Source organism: Sphaerodactylus townsendi, linkage group LG07 (genome assembly GCF_021028975.2).
Source record: "Sphaerodactylus townsendi isolate TG3544 linkage group LG07, MPM_Stown_v2.3, whole genome shotgun sequence".
Taxonomy (NCBI): Eukaryota; Metazoa; Chordata; class Lepidosauria; order Squamata; family Sphaerodactylidae; genus Sphaerodactylus; species Sphaerodactylus townsendi.
In genome coordinates this window covers 40,353,448-40,369,597 of record NC_059431.1, presented here as the reverse complement: position 1 = coordinate 40,369,597, position 16,150 = coordinate 40,353,448, and the positions used below count along the sequence as shown (strand labels likewise).

Here is a 16,150-nt window from a genome sequence, read left to right as displayed (position 1 = left end):
TCACCAAGCCTAGGCCGTTTCCGCACGGGCAAAATATGACGTCGTCGCAACGGAAAAAGAAGCGTCAGAGCGAGAGCGTTCGCACGCGCAGCGGCGGAGGTGCGCAGTCGCGCCGTCGCGAAAACGCTAAACCGGCGCGAAGACGGTGTATTCAGAAAACGCTTAAAACCACTCTTTTATGTGACGCATCGACGACCTTTCGTCGCGTAACAGCCGCCACGGAGCTGTCGCTACAAATGGCGTCAGCGCCTGCACGGCTTCGTCAAGAAGTGCGCAGGCGCGAAACGCCGCTGCAGACGCCGCTTCCGCTAGCGCTTTCAAGCGGGGCTGCGCGAGCAATCCGCCTGTCTGTGTGAACGCTTTTTTTGGGATGCGTCGCAATTTGCGACGTCATCGCGTCGCTGCTTTTGGCCGTGCGGAAACGGCCCTAGAAAAATAGCCCCCCACCTTGACTCAGCCACTGAGGTCACTTGGATCCATGCCACAAAAACATCTAAATTAGACTATTATAATACACTCTGCAGGGGTCTGCCTGGAGACATGGGTCAGCCTGGAGACACCAATTGGTACAGAATGCCACAGAAGTTATTATCAGGATCTAGACAGAGCATGCATATTACTCCCATTCTGTAGCTACTTTATTGGTTGCCCACCAGCTACCAGATCCAGTTCATGGTACTAACTTTCAAGGAGAAAACCCTGCATAGACTTGAATACCGATATCTGTAAGATCGCTTCTCCACCTATGCTGTGCCAAAACAGCTCCACTCAACTATTCAGGGGCTTCTGCGGGTATAGCCCTGCAAACAGGCATCATCCACAAAAGTCCATACACATCCTTTCTCTGTTGTGGGATGCCTTACCTGACTAGGTCAGGAAGGCTCCCACACTCCTATCACTCCACAAATTGAGTAAATCAGAATTGTTCAGGACAGCTTTTCTATAATGGTAATAGGGTTTCACTGTAACTAATAGTTCAGGAAATTGTTTAATAAAGGGGAAAGGACTGGATTATGCCACTGTGTCAATATCAATTTTCTTTATTATATCCACATCTTGTGTGCCTAATAAGCTATACTCATTCAGAGTTTGGTAGTCCTAATCCTAATACATTGCACTTTGTATTGGCTGCATCAACCTACATTCTAGTTGTTTGACATCTTTTGGTGCGTTTTATGCCTATTAAAGGTTAATAAAGATAAAGAAAGATCTTTTGGTGCGGACTAATACTGGTTTTATAACCCGGACTGCATTTTTCCATCTTCGTCAGGCCCGGCGGTTGGCTCCCTTCCTATCCCAGGCGGATCTGGCCACTGTGATCCATGCAACGGTCACCTCCAGGCTGGACTATTGTAACTCGCTGTACGCCGGCCTTCCCTTGCATTTGATTCGGAAGTTAAAACTGGTCCAACATGCGGCAGCACGCCTGCTCACAGGAGGCGCCTTCAGAGAACACATCCAGCCTGTGTTGCGGCAGCTGCATTGGCTTCCGGTTGAATTCCGAATCATCTTCAAGGTGTGGGTTCTGACCTTTAAGGCTTTGCGCGGCCTGGGGCCCTCGTACCTTCGGGACCGCATCACCCCATATGTCCCAATTCGGCCTCTGCGTTCTGCAGAGGCCAATCTGCTGGTGGTCCCCGGCCCCTCTATGATGCGGCTGGCCTCCACGCAGGCCAGGGCCTTTACGGCACTGGCCCCGGCCTGGTGGAACACCCTTCCTCCAGCTGTCCGGGCCCTGCGGGACCTGGGTGAGTTCCGCAGGGCCTGTAAGACCGTGTTGTTCCACCAGGCCTTTGGAGTGTCCAGCTGCTAATATGGTGCCCCCTCACTGCTCTGTGCCTGGGGCAGTTACATCAGGGTCCCCTCATATGAGGAGCCCCCTCATATGGGGAGCCCCACTGGCCCCCCCTCAGGGAGGTAGGTTTTTAAATTGGGGCCAGACGCCTTCTATTTATTTATTATGTATTATGGTTACTCGCTATTTTTATGAGTTTTAAGCTATTTTATGGGATGGAGCCTATGTATTTATATTTGTATGATTGCTCCTGTTGTTCACCGCCCGGAGCCCCCCGGGGATCGGGCGGTATATAAATTGAAAAAATAAATAAATAAACATAAATAAACATAAATAAATGATTCAATCAGTACACACATGCACAGGTGAACCAGTGGAGTCCAAAACAAAGGGGTGTTTATGGCAGGTGATAAAGCACAATCATATTCTCCTTTCTGCACTCCACTATGTACTGATATGCATGTTGTCCAGACCAGCCCAATATGTCACAAAGCACATGCAATCTGAGTTAGTTGTAGGTAACTTGTTCCACTGGTTTTGTGAATAACTTAATTTTAACTGAATTTCATCCCAAAAGCTATACAATGTATTTTATTACAATTCTTCCAAATAAACAATAATGTTCAAGTTTTCACATTTTTCTTCAGACCGGATGTTGGGGCAGGGGCAAAGTTTCAGGCAATCATCTTAATATGTGCTGTGTAAAATAATGAGCAGATTTCAATAGACAGTCATGCTGGGAAGAGCTTGTATCACCTTGCACCTTTGGCTTTCTGGGAAGAAGCTGTGGAAATGGCACCATCTTTAACTGAAAATAAAAACCCCAGTAATTGATCTGATGTCTTCTTTGGTGTTAGAGAGACATTTACTGAATTTAAGGGGTGGGCAGACATTTTCTCTTCTTCTACTCAGAAGCCCAAAGAAGCAACGTAGTAAGAACTCCAGCTTTAAGGCAGATATAAAATTGGAACATTCACTAATGAATTGCACATTGTCTATGTTCACAGGATGGATTGTACTGATAACATTACATAGAATGGAAGTATTTGCATCAGACAATAATTCAGTGCTGCTAAACAGAAATAAATATACAGTTTGAAACTACGATTACCAACCTCCTAGGAACCTGGAGATCTTCTGGAATTACAAATGGTTTCCGGAGATCAATTCTTCGGAAGAAAATGGTTGCTTTGGAAAGTGGACTCCATAGCATTATACCTCACTGAAGCACCATCCCTCTGCAAACCATGTCTTCCCCAGGCCCAAATCTCCAAGAATTTCCCAACTAGGGCCCTTTCCGCACAGCAAATGTATAGTGGGTTGCAGTCGGGATAAAGTAACCCACTTTCCTGTTTTCACATTCGCATTCATCTGTGCAGGCAGTGATTGGAGCCCAAGGAAACAATATGGGTTGCTGTTGCGCCTTCACACAGAGACGTGTCTATTTTTTTTATTTACCTCCCACTGATGTAGCTACGCAGGCATGCACAAATGAACCCCCACAGCCATGCTGATGTCTCACAATACCATGATACAACCATTTGCACCTGCGTGGCTACGCAGATGTAAGGCAGGAATTTTTTTAAAAAAGGAAAGTGCAGTCGAATAAAGCACCTCCTGCCTGGCTGTTTGCTCATAACCGACTGCAACCTAAGATTTTTCAAGACTCGCGATTCTCAAAAATACTGGTTTGGGGAAAATAACACGGGGCAGACTCGTTTTAGGAGTGGAATCCATATGAAGTTTCCCCCACAAAAACGAGGTGTTTTTTTACTGTCCTTAATCCGTGTTTATTGGCCTGTGCAGAACAGGCTTAAGAGTTGACAATCCTACTTCGAACTGTAGCACTTTTTAATGGGTTTCTTTCTTTTATACTGGTTCAGTCTACACAGCACAAATAAGATGTCCTAAATGTGCAAAGAAAGGCATCTTGGGGAGGAACTCCACACAATCCCCCCCCACAAGACATCCTTGGAATGCTTTATTTTTGCTCAAGCCATCCTATTTTGAGGACACTTTAAAGTGCATCTTTTCCCCCCTAAGCTGCCTAAACAACATTCCCCCTAAACAACATCCCCTGCCCAGCTGTACGAATGCAGAGTTCAGGAAGCATCTTGGGGTTTTTTGCCCAACCATTTAGTTCTCTGGGCAGTTTCACCTTCCACTTGCACCCAACATTTTGTGTGCTGTTGAAGGGATTCTCCCTGCCTCCATTTGCTGAAGGTTGCCCCAGGATGTTTGCTCAGCAAGCTCTGATCCTGGGTGTTTTTTCAGCCTGAAAAGTACATAGTTGTACTCAACTTGTCCTGCCAACTTGTCCTCCCTTTGGGAGGAGCTGCATTTGAAGATATGCAGACATGCATATGAGAATCTTAGCCATTCAGATGACTCCCATTTAAAAGCATTGGGATCACAGAGGGCAGGTCCACCACCCATTGAAAAGTGGTGTTTGCAAATTTCTCCATGGGAATCCTGGCAATATAATCCTTTACAGCTTTTTCCTCAGCAATTTTTTTCCTGTATAGTTCTAAAAAGAAAGAGACAAACTGTTCTTGTATCTTTTCGGAGTGAGTAATCTTGCTGTTAACCCTGTGGCTGTTATTGTATCAGTTTCTTTTCCCAGGCAATATGCTAAGAATCTTCCTGGTTCATTGGCATGTTCAAAAGCTTTTTGCTTCAAAAGTATTAACTTCTTTTGCATTTCTTCAATTTCAAATTGGTCTAATTGCTTCTTTTTGCTTCTTTCGATGTTTTTTGTCCAATTTCTTCTTATGTTGCTCATCCAGAATTTTTATTCTATTGATAATGGGGTTTTTTTTTGTTCCATCTTGTCTTCCTTCTCTTTGGCAGCTATTATTATCAATTTTCCTCTCATATACGCTTTATTTGTTTCCCAGATCATTGTGTTTGACATTCCTTCAGTATTGTTTATTTTGAAAAATTCGTCAAACTTTTTTTTACATTTTTAACAACATCTTTTTGCAGTAGAACATTATCTTCTAATTGCCATCTCCTTTTCCCTTTTCTCATTGTCTGCCATGTTATTTCTATTGGGTTGTAATCCACACAAATCTTTGGTTTTATTTCCATTTTTTTGAGATTGGTAAATGGCATTTTTGAGATCCAACTCATACCAATTCTGGAATATGATTGATGTCTGTCTGAATAGAATGTATAATCGCTCACATTTGGACTTTTAACATACCACAAGTCCACTAGATTTAATAATTTCATGTACGAAAACACATAACCTAATATCATTCTTGACATAGTAGCTTTCTGATGTAAGGGACAGTTTTGTTTACTTAGCAACAGGTCAGATGCATGATCCTTCATCTTCAGTTCCAGATGGGTTAATTAATATATTCCTTTATAAAACATTCTTAGTATTTCATTTCATTTATTTTTTATTTTATTAAATTTAAAACTCACTCTCACCAACCATATTTATACAATAATATAAGAATGAGTATTGTGTTTATTAAAGCATTAAGGAAATCGTAAACTCAGAAACCAGTCAATTTCCTGAATAATTCAAATCTAGAAAAATTAACCCAGTGCACTTTATTTCCTAATCATAACGTCCAAGACTTTCATAATAAGAATGTATTACACAGGGGGGGAAACACTGAAATGCTACTTGTCATCTTTACAGCATTTTAAAATATGTTTTGCTAAAGCTAAAAATCTTTATGATATAGAAGTTCATTTTCATTAATGATTGCTAAACATAATAAAGACATTTCTTTACAACTACAGTGTGGATACAGATTTCTAAATGTTATGCTACATATCATACTTCTCAGATTCATAGCAGAAGAAAATATCAGTTTCTATGTTAGGGTGGAAAAGCAAAAACAAATTAGATACAGTAGTTCTTTTGATTTCTGAAAAGAAAAAGAAAACCTTGAAAATACCAAGTCTGCATTTCAAGTACTAGAAAGAAATGAGCAAATAATTTAGTCAAATCTACCCAGAAAGCTGAGAACACAAACAGGGGCTTGGATCCAGCATAGCATTTCTATGGGCAAAAGGATTTCTGCCTATGAGAAAGTTTCATTCTGCCTCTTCCCTCCCACTGTAGTTTGAAATACCCTCTGAAATGGTGTTCCTAGAGTGCATCTGGACAATAATAGAACATATGGAGAGCCCTGGTGGATCAAACCCATTGTCTATCTAGTCTAGTATCCTATTTCACAATATCCTGTTTCACACAAGGGCAACCAGGAGGCACAACAGGAAGAAGTCACAGTCTTTCCCAGATCATGTCTCCTAGCACATATTTTCAGAGGCTCATTCCGCACAGGCAGAATAATGCACTTTCAAACTGCTTTCAGTGCTCTTTGAAGCTGTGCGGAATAGCAAAATCCACTTTCAAACAGTTGTGAAAGTGGTTTGAAAACGCATTATTTTGTGTGTGCGGAAGGGGCCAGAGATTTACCATTTCTGATAATGCAGGTTTTCTTTAGTCCCAGACTAGAAACCATTGATGGCCATATAGATGAAAATTCTATGCATTGTCTCTCTATGGGGACTTTATAAAACTGAAACATAATACAAATATTTTCACAGAAAATAGTTATACAGAACGTGTATCCTGTCAGCATAGTCCTGCTCAGGAAAAGCTTATTCTCAAGTTCCCAAGATGACTGTACCTTAGGATTTTGGGATGCCTGAAATGCTGAAGCAAGCTTCTGAAGGAAAGATTTGGGGAGCATCTAATTTATCTAAATGTCTTCTAAAAGTGATATGCTTTCCCAGTACCTATGAGCTGTGGGAACTGTTTCCAGAGTCGGTTCTTTTTTCCCCAACTTACAATGACTTCCAGAAGACAGCCTGTGGGCAGAGGCAACAGGAATCACAAACATTTGGACAAGGATCTCCTTTAAAAAACCAAACACTTTTACTAATGATTTTTTTATTATTATTTTGCTTGGGAAACCTGGGGAAAAAACAAAGCACAAATAAACCTTGCTTGAACTATATAGTCCCAATGAGAGTAGTCTACTCACAACTACATCTGTACAATTTTGGCAGCAGGTTCAAATGCACATCTGCATTCAGTAAACATTATAAGCTAAGGAAACACACATAAAAGTGTGGTTTTACATTTTAAAAAAGATTTTTTTAAAAAAATGTGAAATACAAGTGCCAAAAATGCTACTGGAGCATCAGATCCTTACAGGTTTAGTCTGATTAATAAAGCATGCTGGAAAATAAATCATTGTATAAGGCATAAAATGCTACCAAGTAGCCACCCACCTATGCCCTTCCTATGGAAAGGAACATATCTTCCATCTTTTTTGGCTTTGCTTTCAATCCACTGAAATCTGGTTCAGTTCCAAAAAATTAGAACTCCTTGCCAAACATCTGTTTGAATAGCCAATACATTTTTAAAAGTCTGAAAAACCTGGCACTGAGCATCTTCCTGAAATCCCAAACCTCTTTGAGTGGAAGAAATTTCGATTCTGAACTTAACTGAGAAGTCTATGTTAAATTGAAAAAACTATGTCATGTTCTGATTAACCGTCTCAAAAGCACTTCCACGTTGGACATCAAGTGAAAACTTAAGCAACTGTGTTATTAAGGTCACTTGGTATTGGGGATTTATTGGGAGAAATATTTTCAGAAATTCTGATCTACTGTAAAAACACTGTCAAATTCTTGTTTTAAAGGACATATTTCACAAGAGCTGTTTGGGCTATACCAGACATTTGCAAAACTGAAATATAATAAATGATGGATCTAATCCTGTGCCTGAGGTTTTAATATTAACCAAAATGAAAAGTCCCTTCAGGCTCTTGGCTTTTCGTATTTTTTTAAGTGCTTTACACAGCCTTTTAACCCAGAAGGCATAGGATAAAAGGCAAGTCTGAAATCTGCTAATATTTATGTAATTATGTCTGGAGGACTCTCTTGTTCTAATTCTGAGAGAATCCAGTCAAAGCAAGATTTTCTAAAAATACTACATCTTGGAGATATGGAGCAAAATTTACATTTACAGTTTGCAGTTCATTCATTTTGGAAATGTCCTTATTACCTTTGGAAAGGATCTAAACTTGTGTTCATTCTGTAACATAATCTTTCTACCTCTGAGGGAGATGAAAAGTAATATTGAAACAAGTTCAAAATTATAGTAGTTCACAATTCTGAGGTTCATTATGTTAACATGTTTCTTGTGACTCATTAAAAGCCACAGAACTTGAGGTCCAGACACAAAAGCACATACAGTGTGCTCTGAGAAAGGATTCGGATTTCTAAATGCCTTTATGAGCTCTTAGTTTGTTAAGTTAATGTTAGTTTCTCAGTGTTCTACCGCTACATTGCTATATATTCTCTCTCATTAAATTCAGGCAATTGGTCCCATAAGACACAGAGAATCTAATTGGAGAGAGATGTTGTCTGACCACATTTCCAAAACAAAATGTCCAAGTTTAAAAAGTTTTTTAAAAATTAGATTTTTACAAACAGAAAATTTACCATTCATATTGTTATTTTTTTACTCTACACTTAGTCAAAAATACACATCTATCCCAGAAGTCTTATACTAACTGTTCTAGTGGAAATCCACTACAAATTGGTAAAATTCTAAAGCACGGAAGTTTTCATTTAACATTTTTTGAAGTAAGGGTTTAAAACCCCAGTTAACAAAACTGAATGGATCTTAAATTAGTATGCTGATGACACCCAGCTTTTGTTCACAATGAAAGGCCACCCGACCTCGGCTCCTGATGCTCTCCAGCGTTGTTTAGATGCTGTGGCTGGTTGGTTGAGTGCGAGTCGGCTGAAGTTGAATCCTACAAAGACGGAGGTCATGTGGCTAGGTCAAGGGGAGTGTCGGGCAGCCTTTAGTCTGCCTATGCTGCACGGCGAGGCATTAACATTAGCCTCGTCCGCCAAAAACCTCGGGGTGATACTGGACCCATCACTATCGTTGGTTGCCCAGGTCACCCAGACGGCTAAGGCGGCGTTCTACCATCTGCAGCAGGCTAAACAACTGGCCCCCTACCTCTCCCGCTCTGATCTGGCCACAGTGATCCATGCCACGGTCACCTCTAGGTTAGACTACTGTAACTCGCTGTATGCGGGCTTACCTTTAGCCATGATCCAGAAATTGAAGCTCGTGCAAAATGCGGCAGCCAGGTTGCTTGCGGGAACATCTATTAGGGACTGGATTACTCCAGTCCTGTACCAACTACACTGGCTGCCGATCGAGTACTGGGTCATGTTTAAAGTTCTGGTTTTGACCTTTAAAGTTCTGGTTTTGACCTATTCGTGGCCTTGGACCAGCATATCTACGGGACCGTCTCTCCCTATATCGCCCTGCTAGGCCCCTCCGCTCCTCTGAGGCAGACCTTCTGGTGATCCCTGGCCCCAAAGTGATCCGGCTGGCCTCTACAAGGGCCAGGGCTTTTACGGCCCTGGCCCCTACCTGGTGGAACAGGCTCCCAGGTGAGATCAGGGCCCTGCAGGACATACAGAGTTTCCGCAGGGCCTGTAAAATGGACCTGTTCTGCCAGGCATTTGGCCAGACGGGATAACACCACATTTCTGTGATAAATATCTGGACTCCTGTGGGTGCAAGAATGGGGAAGGGGAAACAATTTTAATCGCCATCTGAATTTTTATAATTTATATATGGTTTTTAACTGGGATTGGGTGTGAAATGGATTTTAACTGTTTTATATAATTGATGGACACCGCCCTGAGCCCTTCGGGGAAGGGCGGTATAGAAGTTTAATAAAATAAAATAAAATAAAATAAAATAAATAAATAAATAAACAAACAAACAAACAAACAAACAAACTAAACTAAACAATAAGGGAGACAAATCAGAGAAGAAAGGATCTAATAGGAAAGAACTAAGAAAAATAATACAGTAATAATAAGAGAAATAGGGAAAGGTAGAGGACGGAGGTCAGCAGAATGAAAACCATCACTATCCTCAACCATAGGTCTGTCAGAACATTTCAGTCTTGCAGGCCCTGCAGAATTGCATCAGGTCCCCCAGGGCCTGGGTCTCACCTGAAGGAGAGTTCCACTAGGCAGAAAGGCGTTGGTCCTGGTCTAGGACAGATGGATGATTTGGGGGCCAGGGACCACCTGTAAGTTGTCACCTGATTAGTGTTATTTGAGGGGAGCATCAAGAAAGGTGCTTCTGCAGATATGAGGGTACCAGACCACCATACCTCCCACACCGGCAATAAGTGTGATCCGTGACCGAGTGCTGGTCTCTGCTATACAGGTAATATCTACATTACACTTGGTTATTCAGTAAGCCCAAATAACAGAAAAACCTGAAAAAGCCATATCTGCTTTTTTCAGGTTTTTCTTTCACCGATTGGCAAATAACAATTATTTTTTTTTTGACAGTTTAAATCTTCCTCCCTTACCCCATTTCCCAAGCCCATGTGGACTTGGGAGCCAGTAGGGGGGAGGAATGCTGCACTGAGCAAGCCCCATGCTTCCGTGCTACGTTGGGCAAACTCAGTGTGGCATGAATAATCCGTCTCCCTCGGGGCATAGAAAGCACAGGTGGAAGAAGGGAAAGCCAGATCCTCCATGCGGCACTGAGCAAACTCAGTGACACATGGAGGATCTGTCTCCCTCCTATGCTTTTCAGCCAGATCGTCCATGTGATATTATTTGGCTTACTGGAAATGTCCAGGGTAAAAATCCCCAAACCCAAAATTTACTGATAATTTATATCAGTGGCCATGCTTAATCCACATCCAGCCCTTTTTAAATAACCCCTACACATCAATACACATACAATCACACAGCTTAACACTTAACCACATTAACAACATGCATCTGTCTCACTGACTCACTCTCTTCCCAGAACCCTTACTCACTAAACCTCACACTACCCACCCAATTGTCAAGTTAAATATTTGAAGGAGGTGGATATTATCATGAAGTCAGGTCAACCTAGCCAGTTCTTCAGCAACAGAAGAGAAGTAGGGGTTAAAACTAGTTTGTTTATTTATTGGATTTCTTATACTGCCCAACCTTGAAGGAAGTGGATAATATTGACATCGTGGACAGCATATATTACCTCCACACAGGAGCAAGCCCCAACCTGCAGAATATTCCTCGTGGACACTGGATACAAACCACACTCATGAGATTCAGCATAGTTCGACCAGGCAATAAGAACATAAGAACATAAGAACAAGCCAGCTGGATCAGACCAAAGTCCATCTAGTCCAGCTCTCTGCTACTCGCAGTGGCCCACCAGGTGCCTTGGGGAGCTCACATGCAGGATGTGAACGCAATGGCCTTCTGCGGCTGTTGCTCCCGATCACCTGGTCTGTTAAGGCATTTGCAATCTCAGATCAAAGAGGATCAAGATTGGTAGCCATAAAAGCTGAAAGCGCTAGGCAGCCGTGCAGGGAGTGAATGCGGGGGTGGGGGAGGAGGGGTGTGTGGGTGATTTTTTGCCCCCACATGAAGGCAATCTTTTAAACCCCAAGCCAATCCAGCCACTGAATCACCATGGCCTCCACCATCCTCCAAGTAGTTCCCACAGTTGGGAGTGTACTGGCCATGGGAACATGTGGGGTCACATGTCTGGATGCCAGCCATATAGTCATGTGGGGGCAAAAAATCACCCACACACCCCTCCTCCCCCACTCCCGCATTCACTCCCTGCACGGCTGCCTAGCGCTTTCAGCTCCGACCAGGATCCTTCCAGAGGCACCCTCACCCTAGGCCTGGCCTGGGAGGAGGGGGAACCACCTGCCCCTCGGCCCCTCAGCTGCTGGCTGGCCAACCAGCCAGCCTGCTCTCGCCTTGGGCCCAGTGCTGCAAAGGCGGGCCAATTGTCCCCCTGGCCACAGCTTACCTGTGTGGCAGCTCCCCTTGGCCTGGCCTCACCAGGCGGCTACTTCAGCCAGCAAGGCAGCCCCGGGAGCCTGCCGCAAGTCTGCCACATGCCTTTTGGGCCACCCTACCAGTCTGTTCCTTCAGCCGTCAGGGCCAGGTCAAGGGGCAACCCACAGATGCTCCTTCAGGAGCAGCCAAGCCAAGACCCTGCTGTAAACCTGCCATGAGCCCCTTGGCCTGGCCCCACCAGGCTGCCCCAAACTGCCACCGCCAGCTATAAGTGGGGCGTGGGAAGGGGCAGGAGGGAAGGGGCGTGGGGGTGAGGGACAGTGAGGGGCGCCCAGAGCAGCTGTTGCCCTGTGCACCATTTTCCCCTGGTACAACCCTACCCACAATCCTCAGCATCACTCGGGATCAGCCTCCAACATAAAAGAACCATCATATTCATTATCAATCCAGTTGACTGATAGTAGCAATTGATGACAATTGATCATGTTGAGTGGACTTAAAGATGCAGAAATTCTTGATAACTCTGACAGATGCAGGGAACAGGGAACCACTAAAATTCACAAACTGCATTTTAATGCTGTTTGGAGGAAGGAGGAAACAAAAAATGGTGCAAAACTCCAAAAATCTGACCAACCAGAAAACTTCCATAAATAATTCAAATTTATGCCATTATTTCTTTTCCTATGCATATTTGAGTACACTATAAGCATAAATTAAAATTGGTCTCTCACCTTTTTCACAAAGAGCTCCAACATAACTTGGAAGACAAAGGCAAGAAAACGTGTTAACCCCATCAATGCACGTGGCTCCATTTCTGCAAGGACTTGATTGACATTCGTCAGCATCTGCCCAAAAAATGATAATGGATTTAAATAGGGTGTTCTCATATGAAAGAAAAAAGAATATTTTGCACTAGAATAGTTTACAATAAGAATCCATAAACCGAAGTGGGGCATTGCAATGCTTAGGTCCTAACATGTACTATATTTAATATTTACATCTTAGGAAGATGAGGGTGTGTGTGTGTGTGTGTGTAAGTGCTATCAAGTCACAGCTGACTTACAGCAACCCCTGGTGATATTTTCAAGGCAAGTGATTAAGAAAAGGTGGTTTGTCATTGCTTTTCTCTGCAGTCTTCCTTAGAAGTCTCTCTTGCAAGTACTGACCTTGCTTAGCTTCTGAGAGCTAACAAGATCAGGCTATACCATGCTGCCTTCCCTCCCAGGGTGACGTAATTTTTAAATAAAATCTATATAGCTCACTTTTTAAAAGTGTTTTTTTAAGACTGCTAGATCTGTCATGTACAATCTCAAATTCTGCCTGACATAACTTGTAATATTGAAGGCAAGAGTATTTCTGCTCATTCTACTTTTCAGTTTGGGTAATTATCTCTGTGAACTACCCAACTTGTTACAACCTGCAGTACACAAGTTCTACACCTACAGATATGCATTTCATTTCATTTCACATATACATTGCTAATATCATGCAATGAGAACCAACCATTTCCTGCACTTTTTTTAGAAAAAGAAAAAGCTTCAACAAGTAGAAATGCTAAAGATGGGGGCTAATAGAACAGATGGCCCCAGAGTCAATGCTCACTCTTACTGCCACCCATCTCTGACATCAGCAGTTCATTGGGCTAACTAAGCTAAAGGCCCAATCATTCATTCATTCATTCATTCATTCATTCATTCATTCATTCATTCATTCATTCATTCATTCATTATTAGGCTTGTATACCGCCCTCCCCCGGGGGGCTCAGGGTGGTTCACAACACAGATATACAATACAATTAAATAAGTAAGTAAGCTCCATACATTTTAGTACTGATCCCTATTTAAAATACAGTGCTCTGATTACACATTTCATTACATAAGCAACAGATGGCGTCCAACAGCTTAAAACAGCATAAAACTCCCCTAAAGGGGGGGACAGCAGGGCTCCCGCTGTTATAACAAGGGGGGCGCACATCAGCGGCTGGCCTCTCCAAAAGCCCGGTGGAACAGCTCAGTCTTACAGGCCCTGCGGAACTCATTAAGGTCCCGCAGGACCCGGGCAGCTAGAGGGAGAGCGTTCCACCAGGCAGGGACCAGGGCCATAAAATCCCTGGCCCAAGTGGAAGCCAGCCACATCACGGAGGGGCTGGGGACCACTAGCAAATTGGCTCTGCTGAACGCAGAGGCCAAATTGGGACGTATGGGGCCAGACGGTCCTGTAGGTTCGAGGGTCCCAGTCATATGGTGCATGTTCAGGTAGATCTGCTGGCAAAAACTAGTCCTTTGTTCAATAGATCAGATCTTTTTTTTTACCAAAGATGACATGGTGAGTTGAAAGGGCAATTTCTGGTGGTTATGAACATTTTAGAGCTAATTAAACACTTCCAGTGCTCTTTCCTTAAAAGTGTCACTGATTTGACGCTACCACTGAAATAAACTTTTATAGAGATATTATACCTGATCATCTAAGATGTACTGGTTGTTATATAGACAACCAGAGAAGCAACAGAAGTTTACACCGAAAAACTGTTGAATCCACAGAGGAACACAGTCTAGTGTGCAGTCCTACATACATGGAACCTTTATTGACAAATTTCATATCTTATTGTGTAGCCAAACTCAATCTGCCACACTTCATGCTGAAGGCTTTTCTCCATCAGCACAATAGGCTGAGTATTTGAAAAATTATTCCTGTGCCTACAGTGCATTTATTAGGTTGAGTTCAGAATGCCCAATGTTTGTAGATGAGAATCTGTGCATTCATACCCATGTAGATGTAGCACTCCTTCTAACTCAGAATCTTCTGTAAATCTTGCTGTACATATTATTTGATTTCCTATTCTGCACCATAAACATTTATTTTATATTATTGTTCGTATCTCATGTGTCTCAATTCCCAGTGGATCTTCCTGAAAGACTTCTTAACTTTTTTCTTCTGATCTTTTCATTGTTTAGTTCTCTTTTCTTGCCCAGTCAATCATGGAGGGTTCTTAGCTCTTCCTTCTGGAGTAGCCATAAAGGGTGCTTGCTTTTTAACTTTCTGATGAAATTCTGCACGTGGAAGGGCAGAAGCATCACCAATTTTCTAGCCATGTTGTTTCTTTCCATGTTCTGCCATCTCTACTTCTACAAGTGGCCATCTGACAGCACAGCATTAGCAAGACTCTATCTTTTTTGCCCGTGGAATCAAAATCTCACACTCCAACAAAAACTATGGTAAGTAAAGAACAAACAATAATATACTTGATATCCTCCACACCTTCAGTTTCTCATGCTAGCACAAGAAGAGTGTTTAAAGAAACAGCTTTATTTATTTTATTTTTTATTATTATTTAGATTTTTATACCGCCCCATCCCCAAGGGGCTTTAACCAGCAGCCTCCCAGCACAGGGTAAAGATGTAAAATAGATATTCAAATAGCAAAATGCTTTTATTTCTTACCTGTTTCACACCGTTCACCACTGTAGCCTGGCATACATGTGCAAATGTAGAAGGAATCCCGTGGATAGCATGTGCCTCCATGTAGACAGGAATTACTTTTGCATGGATCTTGGTCTGGAAAATGAATTAATTGAAAGCTGCTATATTCTCTAAAATTGCTCGTTGAATGCAGAATTGCTTTAAACAAAAATATGTTTCCCACTGTTGGTTCAATCACATTTGCTACAGGTACAGATTAAAGAACAAAAAATCAATTCACCACAATATGTAGTCATGCTATTAAATCAGCCATCAGTATTTTATTTTGGCATTGCAACTTTACTCACAGGTGAAAACAACTTACTTTCAGCAATATTTCATTTTCTTCAAATGACATTTTGTATTATTTCTGGCAGCTGTAATATTCTACTGAGGATTTAGTTGGCATGACATGACAATTAATTATAGCTGAAAACAGTTAAAACATATGTGCACAGTGAATGAAATATGCATTTATCTGATCAGGGTTAGTTTATGTGGAATGACTGGGTACACAGAACATGCATTCTTATACTATGCTTCTTGTATGCCCACTTTCTGTACATCATATTGGCTCACAATGTTTTATTTCACACTATTGTTTCTTCCAAAACACATTCCAGTGCTATTTTTTTAAAAAATATCATGAATGAACTGTATGAAACCAAGCCAGAATACATGTTTAAACATCCAGATGAGATCATAAACCATGCTTTATAAGGGGTAGTTTCAATTATATTGAACTAAGGGGTAGTTTCAATTATATAGCACTTCCATGACATGTCATTATCGCACATAAAACTTTTTAATTGGCAGAAAACAACACCTATCAACAGGAAAAGATGTTTCTATGTTATAGTAAACATAATTAGTCATATGACTCTACTGCGCCAGAAAGAAATATTTTATTGCCAAAAGGGCACCCTGTAAATACTTTGAATTTTTTTGATTGCCAGTTACAGTTACAGTTAAGGTTCCATATAAAAACTTACACTAGGGAACAGCTGGGGGATTTTTTATTTAGTTTTTGGAATTACAGCTGAAGAAATTCTAAATGTTT

General features: G+C 41.9%; 1 protein-coding gene across 7 annotated transcripts in view; it reads right to left on the bottom strand.

The window, feature by feature from the left end:
- The window catches only part of VCAN (versican), a 152,578-nt gene that overhangs the window by 40,260 nt on the left and 96,168 nt on the right, over positions 1 to 16,150 (bottom strand). For all 7 annotated transcript variants that reach the window (XR_007245089.1, XR_007245090.1, XM_048503758.1 and 4 more), the window contains 2 exons: positions 15,073 to 15,186; positions 12,364 to 12,477 (listed from right to left, as the gene is read on the bottom strand). Coding sequence is in view for 5 of the 7 variants with exons in the window: in XM_048503758.1 (XP_048359715.1) it covers positions 12,364 to 12,477; positions 15,073 to 15,186 (228 nt within the window). In the remaining 2 variants the exon portion in view is untranslated. The remainder of the gene's footprint in view (positions 1 to 12,363; positions 12,478 to 15,072; positions 15,187 to 16,150) is intronic.